The 21387-nt window shown below is 45.5% G+C and overlaps 1 protein-coding gene across 1 annotated transcript in view; it reads right to left on the bottom strand.

Annotated features, from left to right (window-relative positions):
- Nucleotides 1–21387, bottom strand: part of LOC124116325 (bromodomain and WD repeat-containing protein 3-like) — a 64178-nt gene that overhangs the window by 20682 nt on the left and 22109 nt on the right. The window contains exons 18-28 of the mRNA XM_048383971.1: nucleotides 20034–20124; nucleotides 19263–19391; nucleotides 18899–18942; nucleotides 17157–17406; nucleotides 15757–15990; nucleotides 14303–14427; nucleotides 13767–13849; nucleotides 13392–13503; nucleotides 5350–5411; nucleotides 4771–5044; nucleotides 1474–1599 (exon numbers count right to left, since the gene is read on the bottom strand). Coding sequence (XP_048239928.1) covers nucleotides 1474–1599; nucleotides 4771–5044; nucleotides 5350–5411; nucleotides 13392–13503; nucleotides 13767–13849; nucleotides 14303–14427; nucleotides 15757–15990; nucleotides 17157–17406; nucleotides 18899–18942; nucleotides 19263–19391; nucleotides 20034–20124 — 1530 coding nt within the window. The remainder of the gene's footprint in view (nucleotides 1–1473; nucleotides 1600–4770; nucleotides 5045–5349; nucleotides 5412–13391; nucleotides 13504–13766; nucleotides 13850–14302; nucleotides 14428–15756; nucleotides 15991–17156; nucleotides 17407–18898; nucleotides 18943–19262; nucleotides 19392–20033; nucleotides 20125–21387) is intronic.

The raw sequence follows: 21387 nt of genomic DNA, 5'->3' as shown, positions 1-21387 counted from the left end.
CTGCAGCGATATATAACATTAACTACACCACTACTGCGATATTACATCAACTACACAACTACTGCAGCGATATAACATAAACTACACCACTGCTGCAACGATATAACATCAACTACACCACTACTGTAGCGATATAACATAAACTACACAACTACTGCGGTGATATAACATAAACTACACAACTACTGCAGCGATATAACATCAACTACACCACTACTGCAGTGATATAACATAAACTACACCACTACTGTAGCGATATAACATAAACTACACTACTGCAGCGATATAACATAAACTACACCACTACTGCAGGGATATAACATCAACTACACCACTACTGTAGCGATATAACATAAACTACACCACTACTGCAGTGATATAACATAAACTACACAACTACTGCAGCGATATAACATCAACTACACCACTACTGCAGCGATATAACATCAACTACACCACTACTGCAGTGATATAACATAAACTACACCACTACTGCAGCGATATAACATCAACTACACCACTACTGTAGCGATATAACATCAACTACACCACTACTGCAGCGATATAACATCAACTACACCACTACTGCAGTGATATAACATAAACTACACCACTACTGCAGTGATATAACATCAACTACACCACTACTGCAGCGATATAACATCAACTACACCACTACTGCAGCGATATAACATCAACTACACCACTACTGCAGTGATATAACATAAACTACACCACTACTGTAGCGATATAACATAAACTACACTACTGCAGTGATATAACATAAACTACACAACTACTGCAGCGATATAACATCAACTACACCACTACTGCAGTGATATAACATAAACTAGACAACTACTGCAGCGATATAACATTAACTACACCACTACTGCAACGATATAAACTAAACTAGACAACTACTGCAGCGATATAACATCAACTACACCACTACTGCAACGATATAACAAACTACACCACTACTGCAGCAATATAACAAACTACACCACTACTGCAGTGATATAACAAACTACACCACTACTGCAGCAATATAACAAACTACACCACTACTGCAGCAATATAACAAACTACACCACTACTGCAGCAATATAACAAACTACACCACTACTGCAGCAATATAACATTAACTACACCACTACTGCAGCAATATAACAAACTACACCACTACTGCAGCAATATAACAAACTACACCACTACTGCAGCGATATAACAAACTACACCACTACTGCAGCAATATAACAAACTACACCACTACTGCAGTGATATAACATTAACTACACCACTACTCCAGCAATATAAAAAACTAATCCACTACTGCAGCGATATAACAAACTACACCACTACTGCAGCGATATAACATTAACTACACCACTACTGCAGTGATATAACATTAACTACACCACTACTGCAGTGATATAACATAACTACACTACACTGCAGGCTTCCACTTACCTGATGAAGCTAAGCATTGTCTCGGTGATGATTCCTGCCTTCTGTACAATGGCACTTCCTGGCTCATTGAACCTTGCAGTATTCGACTCAATATGCCTGACATCAAACTGGACAGCATTCACTCTCCTGGACAAAACAATACTGGTGGTCAAACGTTCTCAAAACATATTTTATATAAACACCATGATTACTTCTACTCATTCCCAGTTTTATCCCTTTAGTTATTAAATATAGTAAACTCTTAATATTTCTTTACATATGCATACTTATCCTGCATTACACCTCAATGCATCTACTGCTTACAGACAACAGCGGGGCAGGATACCAGCTGAGAAGAAGTTGTTCCACTTGAAGTGTGATGCAGGGCCTAAAAGTTGCGGCCACTTGACTCTGATGTGTTGACGTCATGTAAACACCATATTACTGCTTGTCACGGACGTCAATATTTTAAACATCTGAAGAAATCGTGGAGAGGCAAGTCTGCGACGGGTGGGCCCTTAGACATAGTAATGCAGGATAAGTATACAAATGTAAAAAATATTTAGATTTTACTTAATGTTTTACTTATCCTGCATTACTCGGTATGGAGGAGGGTATACCATCAGATGTGGTCCTCAGTGACAGAAACTCTGCACTAATTCACGGCAGTCATTGAGGACATCAGTTGCGCAGATCTGTCACTACTTCGACTAATCCTGTCTATGGACGGTTTACGAATAATTGCAGAATAATTCCCCTGATGGGTGAGCGAACAGTGCTGCAGTCTGGTAAGGCTAGCTCTTGACAGGAGCATTTTAATGGCGACATCTTCAAAGACCAAGTTCCTGGGGTAGTGGTTTGCGAAGACAGTGTTGGACCTCCAAAAACATCCTTCCATGATGGCTCTAATAGAGCAATTATTGTGTGGAACCATCATAGAGGCAACAGCCCAGATCTCGTGAGGATTGTTAGCTCTCAGTGGATCCAAGTTGGCAGTTTCATAAGCCTGAAGGATGAGAGCGCACAACCATACTGATAACGTGTTGCAGCTGACTTTACTCGTGGAGGCCTGTGAGACAGGAATAAATAGACATTCACGAGCACCACGCAAAGTCTTGGAGCGACGGATGTAAACTTGTAATGTGTACAAAGGGCATAACAAGAGTTATGCTTGCCTTCGGTTCCTATGATCGATGATGAAGGTGGGATGGAGTGTCAGAGCAACCAATTTTGGGACAGCCATCGTCTGAATGAACATTTAATTCCAAAGGCTAATTACCCTGCAGTCATGACATCAATATGCCTTGAATCACTGAACTGCCATTATATATAAGATGCTATTACCAACTGTTAATCCCCACTGTATTGTACATTGACCCTCTGCCATCCTGAATGAGTTGTGCAACTGTCACTGATTAATTACTGTTGTTCATATTTATGACTTACTCCATGTCAGGTGACCTTGGCTACACAAGTCTTGGTCCAGAAATGAAAATTTGAGAGACAAGGTCTTACCCTCATTCTAAGTATGACATTCAAATCCCATGTACGAGGGTGAAACTTGGCCTTCTGATTTTCAGATTGAGGCTCTTGGTTGCCATGATCTTCTGCATCACCCTGGGAAGAAATACTTGTGGAGTATAAGCGTACGCTCTTCATCCCTCATTAGCAAGTGATAATGATTTCATCTACTGCCAAAGCCTGCAGGTCTGGGATCGGGTAGAAGTAAAGTTGAGATCTTGTAGTTCTGCCAAGTGGCGAAGAGGTTGATGTTTGTGTAGCAGGGCGTGGAGTCATCCCACAGATGACATCCTTACCTTGTCAGCTTGCTGACGAGGTTAACCTCTTTGGTCATGTGGACAAGGCGCCTGACCTCTGATCAGAAGGTCCGTGGTTCGAATCCCATCACGGGACTCGGAAATTTTATGGCCACTACATTTGGATGACCTAGACACAGACATACGAGATGAAACACCTTGAGATGAAGCTTCCATTCCATGGGAGCTGCCCTGTCTGGCCTGGATAGAGCGTCTGCCATATTGTTCCAAATTAGCTTGACCAGAAGGCATAGGCCCAGCCGATCTACCAGATGGAAGAACTGGAATGTGCTTTAAGGAGGGAGTGAGAGTGGGTCTTCCCCTGACTGCACAGGCACCAAACCACCGTGATGTTATTGGTGGAGGTGCTCCTTCCAGTGTGATATTGCCAGAATGAGTTGTTGGTGGAGATGGCGAGTTGAGTGTACCGAAGGTGCTCCTTCCAGTGTGATATTGCCAGAATGAGTTCTTGGTGGAGATGGCGATTTGAGCATACCGGAGGTGCTCCTTCCAGTGTGATATTGCCAGAATGAGTTGTTGGTGGAGATGGCGAGTTGAGTGTACCGAAGGTGCTCCTTCCAGTGTGATATTGCCAGAATGAGTGCCTCCAACTCCATGTTGTTGATGTGCCAAGTGTGCTGTGTGCCGGCCCACATCTCTGAGGTCATCTGGTCTTCCAGATGCGCACCACAACCCTGTAGATATGCGTCTACGAACAAGTGGGACATTGGGGATAACTCTGTTAAAGAGACACCTTTTAAGATGTTCGACTCTTCCGTCCATCAGCTGAGATGACTCCTGAGGTGAGGAGGTAGAGCAAAAGATAGGCAAATGTCCTGACGTCTGATGTAACCCGCACGTAGGGCTGATGTTAGTTGACCCAAGAGTACTTGCCACTGCCGAAGGGGTTGACAAATGGCGTAGTATCTTGAGCATCAGATGGATTCTGTACTGTACTGTGCCATCACCTGTTCTAGTAATCATGCCTGTACTGGACTCTGTGACTCACCTGTTCTAGTAATCCTGCCTGTACTGGACTCTGTGACTCACCTGTTCTAGTAATCCTGCCTGTACTGGACTCTGTGATACACCTGTTCTAGTAATCCTGCCTGTACTTGACTCTGTGACTCACCTGTTCTAGTAATCCTGCCTGTACTTGACTCTGTGACTCACCTGTTCTAGTAATCCTGCCTGTACTTGACTCTGTGATACACCTGTTCTAGTAATCCTGCCTGTACTGGACTCTGTGATACACCTGTTCCAGTAATCCTGCCTGTACTGGACTCTGTGATACACCTGTTCTAGTAATCCTGCCTGAACTGGACTCTGTGATACACCTGTTCTACTAATCCTGCCTGTACTTGACTCTGTGACTCACCTGTTCTAGTAATCCTGCCTGTACTGGACTCTGTGATACACCTGTTCTACTAATCCTGCCTGTACTGGACTCTGTGATACACCTGTTCTAGTAATCCTGCCTGTACTGGACTCTGTGACTCACCTGTAGAACCTGTTCTCCAGTCTGGCCTTGATGGTGCTCAGGTCAACAGGGTATTCGATCACATGGGCATACAGTGGAAAGGCATTCAGGTCCACTGGTGCATTGAAGGGCTCAGCCATGGAGTGCTGCATGACCTCCTCCAGCCCATGAACGATCCTGTCACACTCCTCGTCACGGCCACACGGCGGCCATTCACTCTGCCCTGGGTTGTACAGCAACATCTTCAACTCCTCCTTCTCAACCATCACTCCCCCGCCAACGTCCCCTGGTACACCTGCACACACAACAGGAATAATTTCAGGAAATAACATTTTCTTAACATGTACAATGCATTCTACCTGGGAATACTGGGGAGAGACTTTTATATAAAGCGTACCACAACACGACAACTTTCCCTCAGTAGTAAATTTTGATATAATCAAGAAAATTAATAATTCAAAAGCAGTTTTTTAAAACAATTCTGAATTTCAAATCAAAGACAGGTAATAAAATATTTGGGGGATAAAACTGCTAGGCCTGGAAAGACAAATGACACTGGCAATGTGTCTGGTACTAATTGATGTTTTTGTTACAACTTACTTTCTTCATCAATCAGCTCCAGATCCCATGGACTTAGCTTCTCATGTTCCCCATTGTCCCAGCTGTGAACACAAGGTTGGAAAGTCTTCAGGTGTACCCTTCATTGTCTTGTATCGGACTAATGCTTTGACTACAATCAACTGCCAGAGGACAGTCACATGTTCCTGTGCAGCACAGCATGGACTCAACACTGTCAGACATGACTACATTCACTATGTGTTACAGATGGTGTTAATATAATCCTCACAAATCAGTTTCATAAACTGATAAGGTTATCATATGAAGACCATCATATAGCCTGATCATGTACTGATAAAAAAAACATTTTATCATACACTGGCTCATGATATCCATTTGATCCATTTGAACTTGGCTTCATGGTCTGATAAATATGCAAATGAAGCGGCCTAGCAGGATCAACTTTCAAGTTCCATGTATCTTTCTCAATAAGCCATTGGGACTAACATTCAATATGCTCATGGGGGTGGGGGTTTGGAACCAAAAAATGGAAGTGGAACACTGTAAAGATAACATGCATCAAAACATGGAACGGGAAAGGCTTGGGCATTGCTACTGATGCCACGAGGGCGAGTTGGCTTTTGATTCAAGTCTTAGTCTTCTTTCAGAAGCCCTCTTACCAAAGAAATAAAATAACAAGGTCTGAAATGTAATTTGTCTGGTCCCAACTCATTTCTGTCCTGTCAAAATTTTGTCAAAATACTTATGTCTAGAATACTGTGACCTAGAAAGACATCAAATCTTTCAGTATGCAAATAATAAATTTGCCCATTTTCATTGGCCAATTTTGGTAACTGTACAAAAACAAAACAGCTTTTCATATCAATGTTGGCTAATTGATGTGTTAACTTCCTGTACTTTATTTATGTGAAAATAAATAATGGTAATCAAAGTATTAGGAAAAAATAAATATTTTTTACATTTGTATACTTATCCTGCATTACTACTTAATGCATCTGCTGCTAACCTTTTGACAGAGACAGACCTTGCGATGGTCCTAAACGGAAGAAGGAAGGTTGTTTCCAATCAAGTCTATTCCTGTCTGAGGACCACTCGAACAGCTGTCACATGATTGTCCAGAGTGACATCACTTCCAACCACATTTCTACTGATCATTCGTAATAATTTTACGGTAAGCAGTAGATGCATTAAGGAGTAATGCAGGATAAGTAAAAAAATTGGCCAAATCCTGACTTCTGTAACATCGGTGAATGAAATCGCCTGGTCCATCAGACTTATGCATTACCGTATATCGCTGTGTATAAGGTGACCCCACGTATAAGACGACCCCCCTGTACACGCCTTCAAAATCAACCCCAAATCCTATACTCCGTGTATAAGGCGACCTGGAATGAAGCACATCACAAGTGCGCACACAAACCTTATATATGCAATAAAAATGTGTTTTTCAGAATAAAAACGATGTTTTATTGGTCTGTTTTCAGTCGTACAAATGGGTATCTCTCATACCCTCACTTCTAGTTGCACGTTTAAAAGGAAGCCAGAAGCTGGAATGTAAACATTAAACTTGTTTCCGTCCGGTTGCGCACGCACCTCCCTATGACATGTCACAAATCTCGAAGAATAAGCCATCATTCAGGACTGGACTGGATTACTTCCCTGTGGGGATGGCTGGTATGACTGAATTCAGACCAATAAAACATCGTTTTTAATCTGAAAAACCCATGTTTTAGTCTGTTTTCAGTTGTACAAATGGGTAGAATTCGACAGAACACTGAAAGGAGGGTCGGGAAAGTAATCAGGAAGTGACCTCTTTCACTTTGAATGTACCAAGTTCCTCACCCTTGTAGTGGCAATAGAACATTCGACCAGATGCACGGACGAGACAAGTTGTTTATCACAAACTCACAGCATGGTTAATGCTCTTCGACACACAACTAATTATCGATGCGACAGGACAACTGCACGCGTCAGTTGAACTGCGATTGAATTGTGGTCAACGTATAGTTTAGTTACAGAGCAACTCGCAGTATACAAGGTAACTAAAACAGCATGGTAAATGCTCTTCGACCCACAAGTAACTATCGATGTGACAGGACAACTGCACACGTCAGTTGAATTGCGATCGAAGTGTGGTCAGCGTATAATTTAGTTACAGAACAACTCGCAGTATACAAGGTAATTAAAAATAGCATGGTTAATGCTCTTCGACACACAACTTATTATCGATGCGACAGGACAACTGCACTCGTCAGTTGAACTGCGATCAAAGTGTGGTCGGCGCATAATTTAGTTACAGAGCAACTCGCAGTATACAAGGTAACTAAAAAATACGAGCAGTACTATAAAGTATGGGAAGACGATGCATACACCGAATAACCATAATAAAAAAGCTGAAGTACTGCACGCAACAAAAAACCATAAGAATGCGTACATTCACCAACAGCTTTTATTGTAACATTTTATATGGCACGAAGTGTCGAGCAAGTGAATAAAGCACAAATTCCCTGTCTTTTCTGGGAGATCTGTTGTGCCACCATGAGTGGACCAAACTGTTTGAGTCCTTCAACATCTTCTGTTGAGATATCTCTGAGATAATGCGAAGCAAACACTGAAGTAGATCTCCAAAAGCAGCCCTCCATAATAGCTTGCAGCGAACAATTACTGTGGAGTGCTAATGTTGAAGCTATGGCTCGAACTTCGTGCGGATGAGAGGAGGTGGGAGGTGCAAATCCTTGGGCCTCGTAAGCTCTGAGAATTACCGCTCTCAACCAAAAGGAGAGAGTATTACGTGTAATCTCTTTCTTTGCATTGGTTGAGAGCGGCATGAACAGCTGTCGAAAATCTTGTCGTTGCTGTTCAGATCGCTGCAGGTAAATACGAAGCGCACGAACTGGGCACAGTGTGAGATCAGCGTGATCATGAGGGCCCATAATGGCGGACAAGGAAGGAATGAGGAACATTCTCGAATCTTGGCTAGGAAATTGATTTTTCGCTAAAAAATCCCATCTGAGACCAAGACGGACGTTGCCATGGTTACGCTGATCGAACATAATCCGACCGACGTCAATGGCATGTATTTCCGATACTCTAGCTGCCGTAGCCAGCGAGAGAAGGAAAGCTGTTTTCTGAGACAATAAGTCGGACGTGACCTGATCTAGAGGCTCGTAAGTCTGACTAGACAGGTTGCGCAGAACGACATCGAGGTCCCAGGCCGGTGGTCGGAATTTACGTGACTGATCTTCAACCATGAAGGCACGTAGAATCTTCTGAAACTCCGGTACTTTAGTGAGCTTGTTGCCCGTAGGAGACGGCACCACTGAAGCCAAAGCGAGATGACCGGAGATAGACTAGGAACTCCGCCACCTGTGAGGGGGTTGCTACCGCCGGTTGAAGCCACGAGACCTGGCGAAAATGGAGAAAGTGGTCCTCTTGTCATCATACAGCTTACGAGTCGTAACTCGATGTGTCGACGAGACAAGCGCTGCCGCTTTAGCCGAATATCCTTTCTTCATTAACGAGGTCTTAAGCAAACCCAGGCGTGAAGCTGGAAGTTCTTTACCCCCGGATGCAAGTCGTCGGTGTGAGGATGAAGAAGGAGGTCGTCTCGATCTGGCAACGGGAACGGTTGCTGATCGATGATCTGAAGAAGTTCCAGGAACCACATTCTGGCCGGCCAATAAGGCGTGACCAAAAGCAGACGTAGGTTGGCCGTTTCTCCTTTCTCCTTTCTCCAGTATCGTTGGTAACAGCACCGTTGCCGGAAACGCGTAAGCGGCTAGATCCTCCCACGATATCGCTAGAGCATTGTTGTCCCATGCCTGTGGGTCTGGAACCGGCAACACGAATCGAGGGAGGCGGTTGTTGTGCCGGGTTGCGAAGAGATCTACTTGGGGCAACCAGAGTCGATCTGTCAGCAAATGAAAGACTTTCGGATGGATCACCGTGGGAGACGGCCTTGATGGTCTCAACAGGGCGTCTGCTATCACATTCTTGGCCCCTGGGATGTGACGGGCTCTTACACCCATGTCCAAATCGTCGACGAGGGCGAAGAACCTGAATGTCTGGTCCGGCAGGGCCGCCGACCGAGTCGTTCCCTGTTTGTTGATGCAGTGGACGACTGTGGAGTTGTCCGACTGTATCATCAGCCGTTTCCGACGGAGTCGAAGTGTCCAGAACTCGACCACCCGAATCTCCATGCTTCCATCTCGAGGCAGTTGATGTGGAGGACCTTTTCTTCTGGCGACCACAGCCCGGCCGCTTGGTAGTCCCCGAAGTGCGCTCCCCAGCCTTCCAATGATGCGCCTACGAATAGGTGTAGTTTGAACGGAGGCTCGCTCATAAAGACGCCTTCGCAAACGTTCGACAGCTGGAGTCACCACTCCAGATGACAATGTAGCTGCGCCGAAAGTGGAACCAGGAGGTTGGGAAACTCCAGGTGGGGGTACAGCAATCTCTGCAGCGGACGAAGTTGAAGACGACCTCGGCGAGTCAGGTCTTGGGCCAATGTCAACAGACCGAGGACTTCCTGCCACGTGTGCACCGATGCCGGGGCAAGTAGAAGTCTCGGAACGCTGCTCACAATCTTGTCCCAATGGTCTTGAGGTACCTTGGCCAGATTGACCCCCGTCTGGAAGCGTATCCCGATGTACTGTAGATCCCGAGTTGGTACCAAGTCTGACTTTTGCAGGTTGACGATCCACCCGAGGTACCGTAGTAGACTCAGGGTGGTCGCTAACTCTTCTTGAAGGGCTACTGTGAACTGGTAAGCTTGGAGCTCGTCATCTAGGTAGAAGGCAACCCTGATCGCCTGCCGATGGAGACATTCTACGACCGTCTTCATGATCCGTGTGAAAATGCAAGGGGCCGCAGAAATTCCAAACGGGAGTGCCGCCCACTGGTAATGAATACCTTGGTAGACGAATTGGAGGTACTTCTGGAACTCGGAAGCTATTGGTACATGGAGATACAAGTCCTGAAGGTCTATCGAGATGAGAAAGTTGTTCGGTAATATCATCCGACACAGAGAGCTGAGGGATATCATGGTGAATGTGTTGGGTTGTTGGTGGTATGTTGCATTGAACTTTTTGAGATTGAAAATAAGCCGCATCTTTGTGGAGTTTTTCTTGGGTACTAGAAAGATGGGCGAGTAGAACCCCGGCGATGGTGCCGATGTCCCTAGGCGAAGTACTGCCGCCTTTTCCACCAACGAATCGATGGCCTCAGTCAGCCGATCCGTTGGTGGAGTGTGGAATGTCGGGGATGACGTCAGTGGTGGCGTCGATCTCAGGCGTGGGGCGTAGCCTGTTGTCAAAATGTTCTGAACGTAAGGGTCGTTGAGGAAAGCCCACCTGTGGGCATAGTGATGAAGTCTCCCCCCTACCGGTAGCTTGTCGAAAGGGAGTGTTACCGGGGGAGACTCCAACGACGGTGACGGCGGTGGAAGGGTCCTCACTTCTTCCCCCGCTGGCTCTTTCCCCCTCTGGGATACTTGGAAAAAGAGACCTGGTGACTTTTCCTGTCTGAATCTCTCTTGCGGGACGGCTGTCAAGGCATGTCCCTACGAAAGGCCCGTTGCACATTCTCGTTTCTGTAACGTCGTCGTGGGGCTTTCGAAACCGATGGCCGTCTGGACAGGTTGTGTGAAGCCAAAATGATGATGTCACGCTCGGCTTCCCTGGAGTACTTGTCCAGAACTTCGTTGGTACGACCGTCAAACAACTGTTGCGATGACCACGGGGCCCGTAAGAGTGACCTGCCATGACGATCAGGTAGTTCAGTGCAGTCGATGTAACCATGGCGATGTGCCGTAGTAATCTGGCCCGATACATATCGGGACTGGGCGAGGACGTCCAAGATCCACCATTGCATACAGGTGAGGACCGATGGAACCGTCCTTTCGTCCTCGTCCTGGGGTTCTTTCTCCTCAAAGTACACTTAGAGGGCCTCGATCGCTGTCGACAGCATAGCAAGCGGTTGTAGCTGGTGACGAACAGCAGTGTCCATGGATTCCAAATGCCTGTCTTCTACTAGAATCTTGGAGGGCGCTGGTTTCTTGAAGAGTAGCCCCCAATCCAAGTCCCTTCTCATGGGTGACGAAAATGGCATGCCATAAATCGGGTAACGAGATCGCCTAGGCGGCTTGCAGAAACTCTGCCCAGGCAGAGCAGAGGCAAAGTTCTGGTCCATATCTTGAGCCATGGCTCTGAACTCATCAGGAGGAGAAAACTGAAGAGATTGCGGTGTATCTCCGACCTTAAAGCCAGCACGCGTTTGTTTGTCATCGTCTTGTGATAACTCAGGCAGAAAGTTAGATAGCCAAGCAAACAACTCAATGTCTTTGGGAGGCCTAGGAGGGCTGTCGTCACAATCCATCGTCGACGTCGATTGTGGAGGCATAGATGAAGGAACTGGTGTACTGGTTGACGGTCCATGGACCCCCGACGTAATCGAATCCTTCTTGGTCGACCCGGTCGAGGCGAGTACCGCCGCCATGATCTGGGCTATTAAAGCCGGGTCGATATGAAAGTGAGATGAGGGTGTCGTTCTGTCATTATCTCTACGATGCTGATCTCCCAGAAACTCCCTGCGAGAACGTCGCAGGTCCTCGTGGGGACGAGGGCTACGATCTCTAACTGTAGAAGTACTACGATCCCCATCGTAGTTATCGTCCGAATCGTACTCCCGACGACCACGAAGGTGATGAACGTCCTCGTGTCGTTTACTGTCTCTCGACGAGGCACTCGACCTGTCGTCCCGGGAATGGAACGACTTCTAGAGAGGGATCTGTGTTAACTGTCGTCCTGCACAACGTCCCTATTGTCGTTGGTAGAACAAGAAACGGAACGACTGGGGACCGTAGTCCCCTCATGGTCCTCGTCACCACCCGGTCCCGTCGTAACGGGGGTGGCTGAGTGACACTCTCGATCAACCGATTGACGAAGATCAGTCGTGCGGGTAGTATAATCAGCAGGCGAACAGTCACATGTCTTGTCGAAAACAGAAGTTGATTGAGGCGGGTCTTTATCAACTGATTTCTTGGGTGTGTCAGACTCGCCACCCCCAGGGCCGGATGTGGAGGGTGCAGAGTCCAAGGATCCACCCAATGACCTTCTCTGCTTGTAGCGCTGGTCAGCAGCCCGCTTTGCCAACACACGAAGATACAAGTTAAAGTTTATAGAAGACAAGTGCTCACATTCTTTACAACGTTTATCCCACGAACACGTAGAAAACCCGTCCTTATTGATGCAGGAAGGACAATACTTGTGAGGATCTACTTCAGACAGTTTTCTTTGACACGAGGCACAAATGCCCGACATGTTGCCACGTGTATAATCAAGTCAAACAGTGAAACACATGTTGAACACAAACAATGGATTACCAAGGATTACATTCCAGGAGTCTACAGGTAAGACATTAATACTTTATAAGAACAACAACTGCAGACAAGCGATAAGTACTAGTAGAATACAAACTAGCAGGCTACCGCGAAAGTCTTTCTCGAGCGACCAGTCTCAGAGGCGCGCTGAGAGATTTGTGACATGTCATAGGAAGGTGCGTGTGCAACCGGACGGAAACAAGTTTAATGTTTACATTCCAGCTTCTGGCTTTATTGTCAAATGTTGCGCTGGCTATCGGACGCCTGTTGACATCGCCAGTGGAAAAAAATGTGAGATCCTCCGTGTATAAGACGACCCCCCTTCTTAACACCCTCATTTTAAGTACGAAAAACTCGCCTTATACACAGCGATATATACGGTAATAAATTGTTTGGTCCCATATATAAATGCACTGGTTCGGGACATCGGACCTATGGATTTTTCAAATTTAAAGTTCCAGTTTCCTCTAGTCAATATATTGGACTTTAAACCACTTCATCCTGCACTCAACATTTTCATGTGAACAAAAAAAGCAACCGTAAATGTGAAAACAATAAAAGAAACAAGAATCAAGTGCACTTGTTCACACGCTTCACAGCTTTGGCTCCCATGTGTGCAAATGCACACTCAAAGCCTGGTATCCATCCTTGTCATTACAAGCTGGCTGTGTCACATTGTACTTACTGGACATTGAAGCACTGGTACATGCTGTCTGTGAACTCGGCCTGGAAGGGTTCCTGTGACTGGACTGTGCCCATCCACCAGTGGTCGTCTATCATGGCCCGGAACCGGTCATCTACACACATGCGTAATATCAGACATTGAAAACCTGCACTACACAATCAACCTGCAGTCACCCTTCAAGTACAAGTTGTGAAACCAGAAGTATGTGACACAGTTACAAATTATTGTTAGGTTTAATAGTAAAATTGTGAGGAGGTTGTGTTGAACAGAAGTTCCAGGGAAAGTTTCACAAACAAGATAGGATCCCATGTTAAACTGGCCTGTTTCATGGAGCAGAAATACATGTGACATTTGAATGATGTGATGAAGACTTACTCGGTTTCCATTTTCTCTTCATGGCAATGTTGTAGGTCTGCTTGAGCACCAGGAAGTCGATGACATCAGGCATGTCGTGGTACCTGAAGGATGGACCGTAAAGTCAGGGTTAAAGGCCAAATCCCATGGAAATCCTCTCAATATCAGTTCCTCTATCCCATTCAGGCCATGCTGGCAGTAGGGCATTCTTGTCATCATTCATATGTGACTTGTGCATAACTTCACTTCTCAAAAGCGAACTGCTTGGTTCCTCATTGGTAGTCTACATTATTCATCCAATGGCTTGTATGTCGACTAAAGCAGTGACGAATAATCACAATGTGTAACAAGGCAGACTGGCCATAGTTAGTGCTATTAAGCACCAAACTATTTGGTCCAGGCTAGGGCAACTGCATAAATTAAAGTTGACTCGCTCATCAATGAGATGGCTATTCATTCATCTTGTCAAGTATTTTAGGTAAATTCTCTTTATCTCCTCACTAAGTCTTTACTAGAACTAAGGGAACAGGGCTGAACAAAATGTAAGTTGTACTTACTTGATGGAGAATGTTCCCCCGGTCAGCTTCCCACTCTCATGGTCAATGAAGGCAAGCTTGAGACAGCACAGTCTCGGTGGCCGGATTTCATACTTGATGCCAACAATTTTAACCAACTCTTGTTCCTGGAGGAGATCATCAAATCTCATTCAAACGTTCACTATTTGTCAACACTAATATCCATGAGCATGTCCCTGGTACTTGATGAAGGCCACATTTTGTCCTCGATACGGACTTATTCACCTTGTTTTCACAGGAGACGTATTGAAGGCTGATTTACCTTGGTGTTTTCACATGAGAGACGTCCTTAAATATCACTGGAATCCATACTAAATTCAACTTACAACCAGTTACACTAATATCTATTATACTTGACTCTACTACCATGAGGTTGAAATGAGGTTGAAAGAGGGAAACATTAACATGATTAGTGATCTACCTTTCAACATAGACACAACACAAACCATTTTACGCGAGGTGTTGAGTGTGGTGTCAAGTGTGGTGTCGAGTGGTGTGTCGAGTGAGGTGTTGAGTGAGGTGTCAAGTGTGGTGTTGAGTGTGGTGTTGAGTGTGGTGTGTGCGTGCGTGCGTGCGTGCGTGCGTGCGTGCGTGCGGCTTGTTCTAGTCCAGACTGATGCCGATTGATAGTGCTAGCTCACTGAGATACCATGATGCAGTTTAACATGAATACCCCACTCACACACAGTATACTGACTCCGAGCAGACCAGTCCTTGTTTTAGGCCCTTAATGCCGAGCGCCAGGCAGGGTAACAACAAGTACAATCTTTTAACGTCTTTTTGTATGACGCAGCCAGGGATTGAACCCCAGACCTTCCGCTCACCAGGCGGACGCTCTACCACAAGACCACGGAGGCGGTCCAGTGGGGTGTTGAGTGGGGTGTCGAGTGAGGTGTCGAGTGGGGTGTCGAGTGGGATGTCGCTATAAGAGCAGTTGTGGGAGACAACGGCCTCGGTATAACAGTGGTGACATATTACTTAATGTAGTTAGTCAGCAAGAGTTCATCAATATCATGGTCACCTGTGAATAATCAAGTTTTAGCCAGACAAACCAGTGGCTGATTGCATGAGCAGCATCCTGCACGTCATCACATAATCACGCCAGGTCACAAACTGTGACCATTCCATCATCATTGGGATCGACGCCAGGGATCGAACCCCAGACCTTCCGCTCACCAGGCGGACGCTCTACCACAAGACCACGGGGGCGGTCCAGTGGGGTGTTGAGTGGGGTGTCGAGTGAGGTGTCGAGTGGGGTGTCGAGTGGGATGTCGAGTGAGGTGTTGAGTGGGGTGTAGAGTGGGGTGTCGAGTGAGGTGTTGAGTGGGGGGTCCAGTGGGGTGTTGAGTGAGGTGTTGAGTGGGGGGGTCGAGTGGGGTGTTTAGTGGGGTGTTGAGTGGGGTGTTAATGGAGGTGTTGCTGTCAGCAGAACATACCCTGAGTTTTGGATTCTTGTGCCATGGCTGGTTGTTGTTGGGGTTCACTTCATACACTTTATGCTTGACCACTGCATTCAGGTAGAGTTCATGACCTTGGCGGAAGTACATGACCTCATCGCCCATCTGAGGAACAAATGGCGCCTTGCGTGGAATGGTATCAGTCAGCCATTCCGGTGGTCGGAATGCTTCAGACAGTTCTGTTACACCTGATGGCATCTTGGGCTGCTGGTGCTTGAAACAGATGAAACAGTTCATATACAGTTAATTGATGTGTATTTTTAACTTCTTATTTTCTTGTGTATAGTGAAGACATTTCTCCCAATATACCAGTGATTCGGTTAACAATTACTTAATAATATAACTACAAAGAATTTTGATGAAATGATTGGAATAACTGTATCTGACACCCTTCACTCTTGTCTCTTGCAATGCAAGTGCTCGGGGGACGGACGGGCGGGCATCAGCCAAGTGGTAACGTATTACTTATAGAATATTCTGAATAGGAAAATTCTACAAATTACATTTAGTAATACATTACCACTGTTATACCAAGGCTGATTACCACAGTAGGCGGTGGGGAGCGCTACAACCCAAACCTGACTGCTTGTTGTTCCTTTTCTGACCAGCAGAAGTAAACAAGGCGGAAGCACTCGATGTGCATGCTCCTAGCTTGGCGTTACCCTATAGGAATACCAAAGGACTGTCAAGCGCATACCGTAAGGCTCAATCGTCTTTGCCAAACGATTGGTGACTCCAAACGGCCTCACTGGATAGGTATTCATCGCCGCAACGGATGAGAACACAGCACCCGTGTGAGCTGAATCTTAACACGAAACACCCCGTAAGTATATAGAGAAAAGGGTGGGGAAAATTTTTCCTTTTGGCGGGAAAAATATTTCCAAGCGTAGTTAAAGCAAACGCCCCAAATAGATACAGTTTATATGCAAGTAATAAACAGTAATAAATATCACCAAAGGATTGAGAAACAGGAACGCTTCAGAGCAGTCTTTGTACGTCTTGCTGAGGCAAGCGAAGAGACAAGAGTGAAGGGCGTCACATGGCAGCTCAGGTGGCTACGCACGTGCTGCATGAGGTAATTGAGATCTCTGTGGTAGATTTCGCTATAAGAGCAGTTGTGGGAGACAACGGCCTCGGTATAACAGTGGTAACATATTACTTAATGTAATTAGTCAGCAAGAGTTCATCAATATCATGGTCACCTGTGAATAATCAAGTTTTAGCCAGACAAACCAGTGGCTGATTGCATGAGCAGCATCCTGCACGTCATCACATAATCACGCCAGGTCACAAACTGTGACCATTCCATCATCATTGGTTCCCATGACCAACATATGGTGCTGGGGACATCTCTCCACAAGTGTCTGACAGGAACTCACCTTGACCACTTTCTTTTTCTTTTTCTTTGGTGGAGGTTTTGCTTTCTTTGCCTTCCTCTCCACATTACTGCCACTGTCCTGGTCATTTTCTTTATCATTGTCCTCCTCCTCATTATCATCATCATCATCATCTTGATCATCTTCTGTGGATGTGAAGCGTTTGCGTTTTCTCTGCCGCTGTGACATACGTTTTGGAGGCTGCAGATTACTTCCTGTATCCCCCATCCAATCAGAATACTCATCAGAGTCACTGAAAGCAACCAACATCACTCTTACAGCTCCTTTCATCACCTAGACACACTCACTACACATCTCAGCTGTTTGTGCTCTACTGGATACTTCGGCAATGAGAAGTGTGTCTGAGGGTCCACACTGCTTTATTTGGAGCTCTTCACAACACGTTAACTCTCACCTTCAGCTTCAACTGGCTGGTTTACATGTATATACCTTATCTCACGTTTCTGACGATATTCCCAAAAAGGTTGTATCATCAGGGTCCCGATCCACAAAGCGATCGTAACTACAATCAATCTTAGAGACTTACGTTGATTTTAAAATCGTCTTAGCTAAAGTTAATGCCTGTTCCACAAAGCAATCTTAGGGCGATTGTAACAAGTGCCCGTCTATGGCTCCGATGACACGGGGGAATCCGACAAGTCGATAAAAATTGTGCTTCACACTACGTAAATTTTACAAGATCAAAACGGATATTATTGATAGAGTTGCAAATGGCGTCTATACAGTCGGGTGAAACACCCATGACACACTGGACTTCACAGTCCAGTGAAGGTCGAAACTCAAAGAAAACAACACCCTTGCTTAAATATCTCAAAGTCATGAGTAACTTCGTCTCTGGAGACACGGAATGTGAACGCTGGGTTGCTGGTGTTATGGACAGAGAGACAGCTTCTAGAAGTTTCAAGAGGGCGTGGCGTGGCATACGATATCACGCATACAGTTCATCGTCAGATAACGTATCCAGCTGCCGGGGGCTGTCTCTAAAACCCCTTTCTTTGTGTAAGACACGGTCCATTTCCTTGCACATCATAATAAAAGTCGCCATCTTTGATGTTATGGTACAATATTTAAGATCGATTTTAGCGATCCTAAGTTGGTCTGGAGCAACTTAGCATTTTGATCTCAACTTACAACTCACTTAGTTAAGAATGCCTTGAGGAACGGGCGGCCGATCGTAACAAAAATTTAAGATCGCGTACTTTGTGAGTTACAATCAACCTAGCCCTAAGATCGCTTTGTGGAACGGGACCCAGATTAGTAATGCCTCATCCACTATCCGAACTCAAAGAGCATGCCTGTTCTCCTGCATCCCCTTACTAGGCAACAGCCAAACTGCAGAGCAGTGCAAGCTTCAGCTGTGACCTTGTTTCAGGTGTTTCAGGTGGAGAGGGGGGAAGGGAGCAACTGCCCAGACAGAGACCGCCATCCGCGCGCTGCACGCAACACACTGTATACTGCACGTGATATCTGTTCCCAGAAAGGCACATACAGAAACCAATTAAGTTATAGACAAATGTAAACACTTGACATAAACGTTTTACAAAACACACGTGACCCAAAAGCTGCAGGGAAGATAACTCATCTCACTTCCAGTGACATCCACATCAGCACAAAGCATGTCAGCATGACAGTAATCAACATCTTTGGGTTATATTTCCCTCTGGCTCATAGGAAACTTGCAAACCAACTGAAGAATGAAGCTTAGTGATATATATTCCTCCTACCTTTCATGCATGAAGTCAGATCCTGAGCTGTTGCCTTCCTCATCCTGAAACATTGCCATGGCGATCTGAACACAAACTTCTTTCGATGGATGCATGCAGATATTGACAGCTTATTTAACTATTAATATAACAGCGAGATCTCTGCTTCGAGGTGGTTACAATTTGGAGCCAAGTATTTATCCCCTATCCTGCACTGCTTTTAACAATTTTCTAGCAATATTACAACAGGGGAAACCAGAAATGGGCCTCACATATTGTACCCATGTGATTCAAACCCAGCCTTCAGCATGACAAAAACCCATATGTAACAAATTTACTGAAAAATATGCAGAAAGATAAGTTTTCCTGAGGAGCACCATCTCACCTCCTCCTCTTCAGTGTCATACAGTGCTCGGGTGAACAGTCTGTTCCTGGCGGTCTCCTCATTCTCAGCAGTGTTGGCCCCTGCAGCTTGTGCCTGCTTACGTTTATCTTTTGATGCAGCAGAGTGAGCCTGTAAAAAACAGCCAACATCTAACTTTAAAGGGGTCATCAGAAGATGACAAATCCCTACGGCCCCCACAAATTCGAAAAAACAAATCATCTGACCATTACTTTAAGTCAAACTTCTATTTCTATCTAATCTTCTGTCCACATACTAGAGTCGTTATTGAGCTATTAAAACAATACCTTGGAATTGGGATTCTGAACTTGTATTTCTATGCCTGGTACACTCCACACCACCACAATCAAACTTGTTGCCAAGGAAACAGAAAAAATATATATTCTAAACACAAAAAATAGCAAAAGGCATTAGTTGACCTGTTTTTTGTGTGTGCACAGTTTCAATTGGAGTACCTATTAGTTTTAGAGATATGGTCTGCACAAACACACCACTATGAGTCAATGTCAAACTTGTTGCCTTGGAAAAAGGGAAAAATAAAATTTAGCCAAAGGCACCACTTCAGCCCTTGATGAAGACATGTACCATTTTGGATGAAAAGTCTTTCACAGTTTTCAGCTTGTTCTCTGGAAACGACACCTACACGGGTCTTCAGCATGATGATCAAACGCTTTAAACTCAATACTACCCCACCTCCCCCTCACAGTTGAAGAGGAGTAGACTGGATGGTTTCGAAGATTGTTCACTACTTACACTGTGTGGAGAATTGGGCTTTTTTTTCCTCTCGAAGACAAATTTCTTAAATTCTTCATCAGCAAATGCCAATCTCTTCTCCTCATGTCGCCTGCAGACAACAACAACACATTTCATATGTGCCTTGAAACAACACACACTAGCCTGAACACGCAGCAACACCCTCAAGGAAACAGGGTATGTAATAAAATTATTAAGATTTTGTAGAATTTTCCTATTCGGAATATTCTATAAGTAATACGTTACCACTGTTATACCGAGGCTGTTGTCTCCCACAACTGCTGCTACAGCGAAATCTACCACAGAGATCTCAATTACCTCATGCAGCACGTGCGTAGCCACCTAGCTGCCATGTGACACCCTTCACTCTTGTCTCTTGCGAGAGCAAGTGCTCGGGGGACGGACGGGCGGGCAGCAGCCCAGTGGTAACGTATTACTTATAGAATATTCCGAATAGGAAAATACTACAAATTACATTAAGTAATACGTTACCACTGTTATACCGAGGCTGACTACCACAGTAGGAGGTGGGGAGCACTACAACCCGAATCCTGACTGCTAGCGTTCCTTCCGAACAGCGGAAGTAAACACCAAGGCGGAAGCACTCGATGCGCATGCACCTAGCTAGGCGTTACCCTATAGGAATAACAAAGCACTGTCAAGCGCATACCGTAAGGCTCAATCGTCATTGCCAAAACGATTGGTGACGCCAAACGGCCCCACTGGATAGGTATTTCATCGCCGCAGCGGATGAGAACACTGTATCCGCGTGAGCTTAATCTTAGATCAGGTTAAACAGTCGAAAAGAGGGAAATTAATTTCATTCAGACCGTATATCCCAGAGCAAGCCTACTTTGAGTATGCATTAGGCGCGTGACCTAATTCCAGTATTTGTAAGCATGCATCACAAGGTTGGGATACACGACAGACAATTAAAGACATAATTGTCAAAATACAAATAAGGACAAAGCACACAAAAAGCCGCCCTCACCTGTGGTGTGAGTGCGCTGGTTTGCGGGACCCCAACTCTTGTACCCACGGCAGTGGGAACATTGGAGTCGACCCAGATTGACCACCGTGCAAGGTCTGACGCCTGAGGAGTTCGGAATTGCGCTGGGCACACCCCTTAGGTGCCCGCTTGCGCCGCGATCCGCGGCCCAAGACGGTGCACACTCTCCACGACGGCATCAGCGACCTGTTTGAGGTAATGATTGGCAAAAACCGAGTCAGAACGCCAGTAACAACCTCGTAATATTTTGCGAACAGAAATATTCGAGTGTAGGGCAAATGTTGCCGCTAGCGCCCTGATCTCGTGCGGGTTTGACCCCGCTACCGGTAACCCCCGAGACCGGTA

This window comes from Haliotis rufescens, unplaced genomic scaffold (genome assembly GCF_023055435.1).
Source record: "Haliotis rufescens isolate VD_foot unplaced genomic scaffold, xgHalRufe1.0.p SCAF_5, whole genome shotgun sequence".
NCBI lineage: Eukaryota > Metazoa > Mollusca > Gastropoda > Lepetellida > Haliotidae > Haliotis > Haliotis rufescens.
This window is presented reverse-complemented; position numbering and strand designations above follow the sequence as displayed.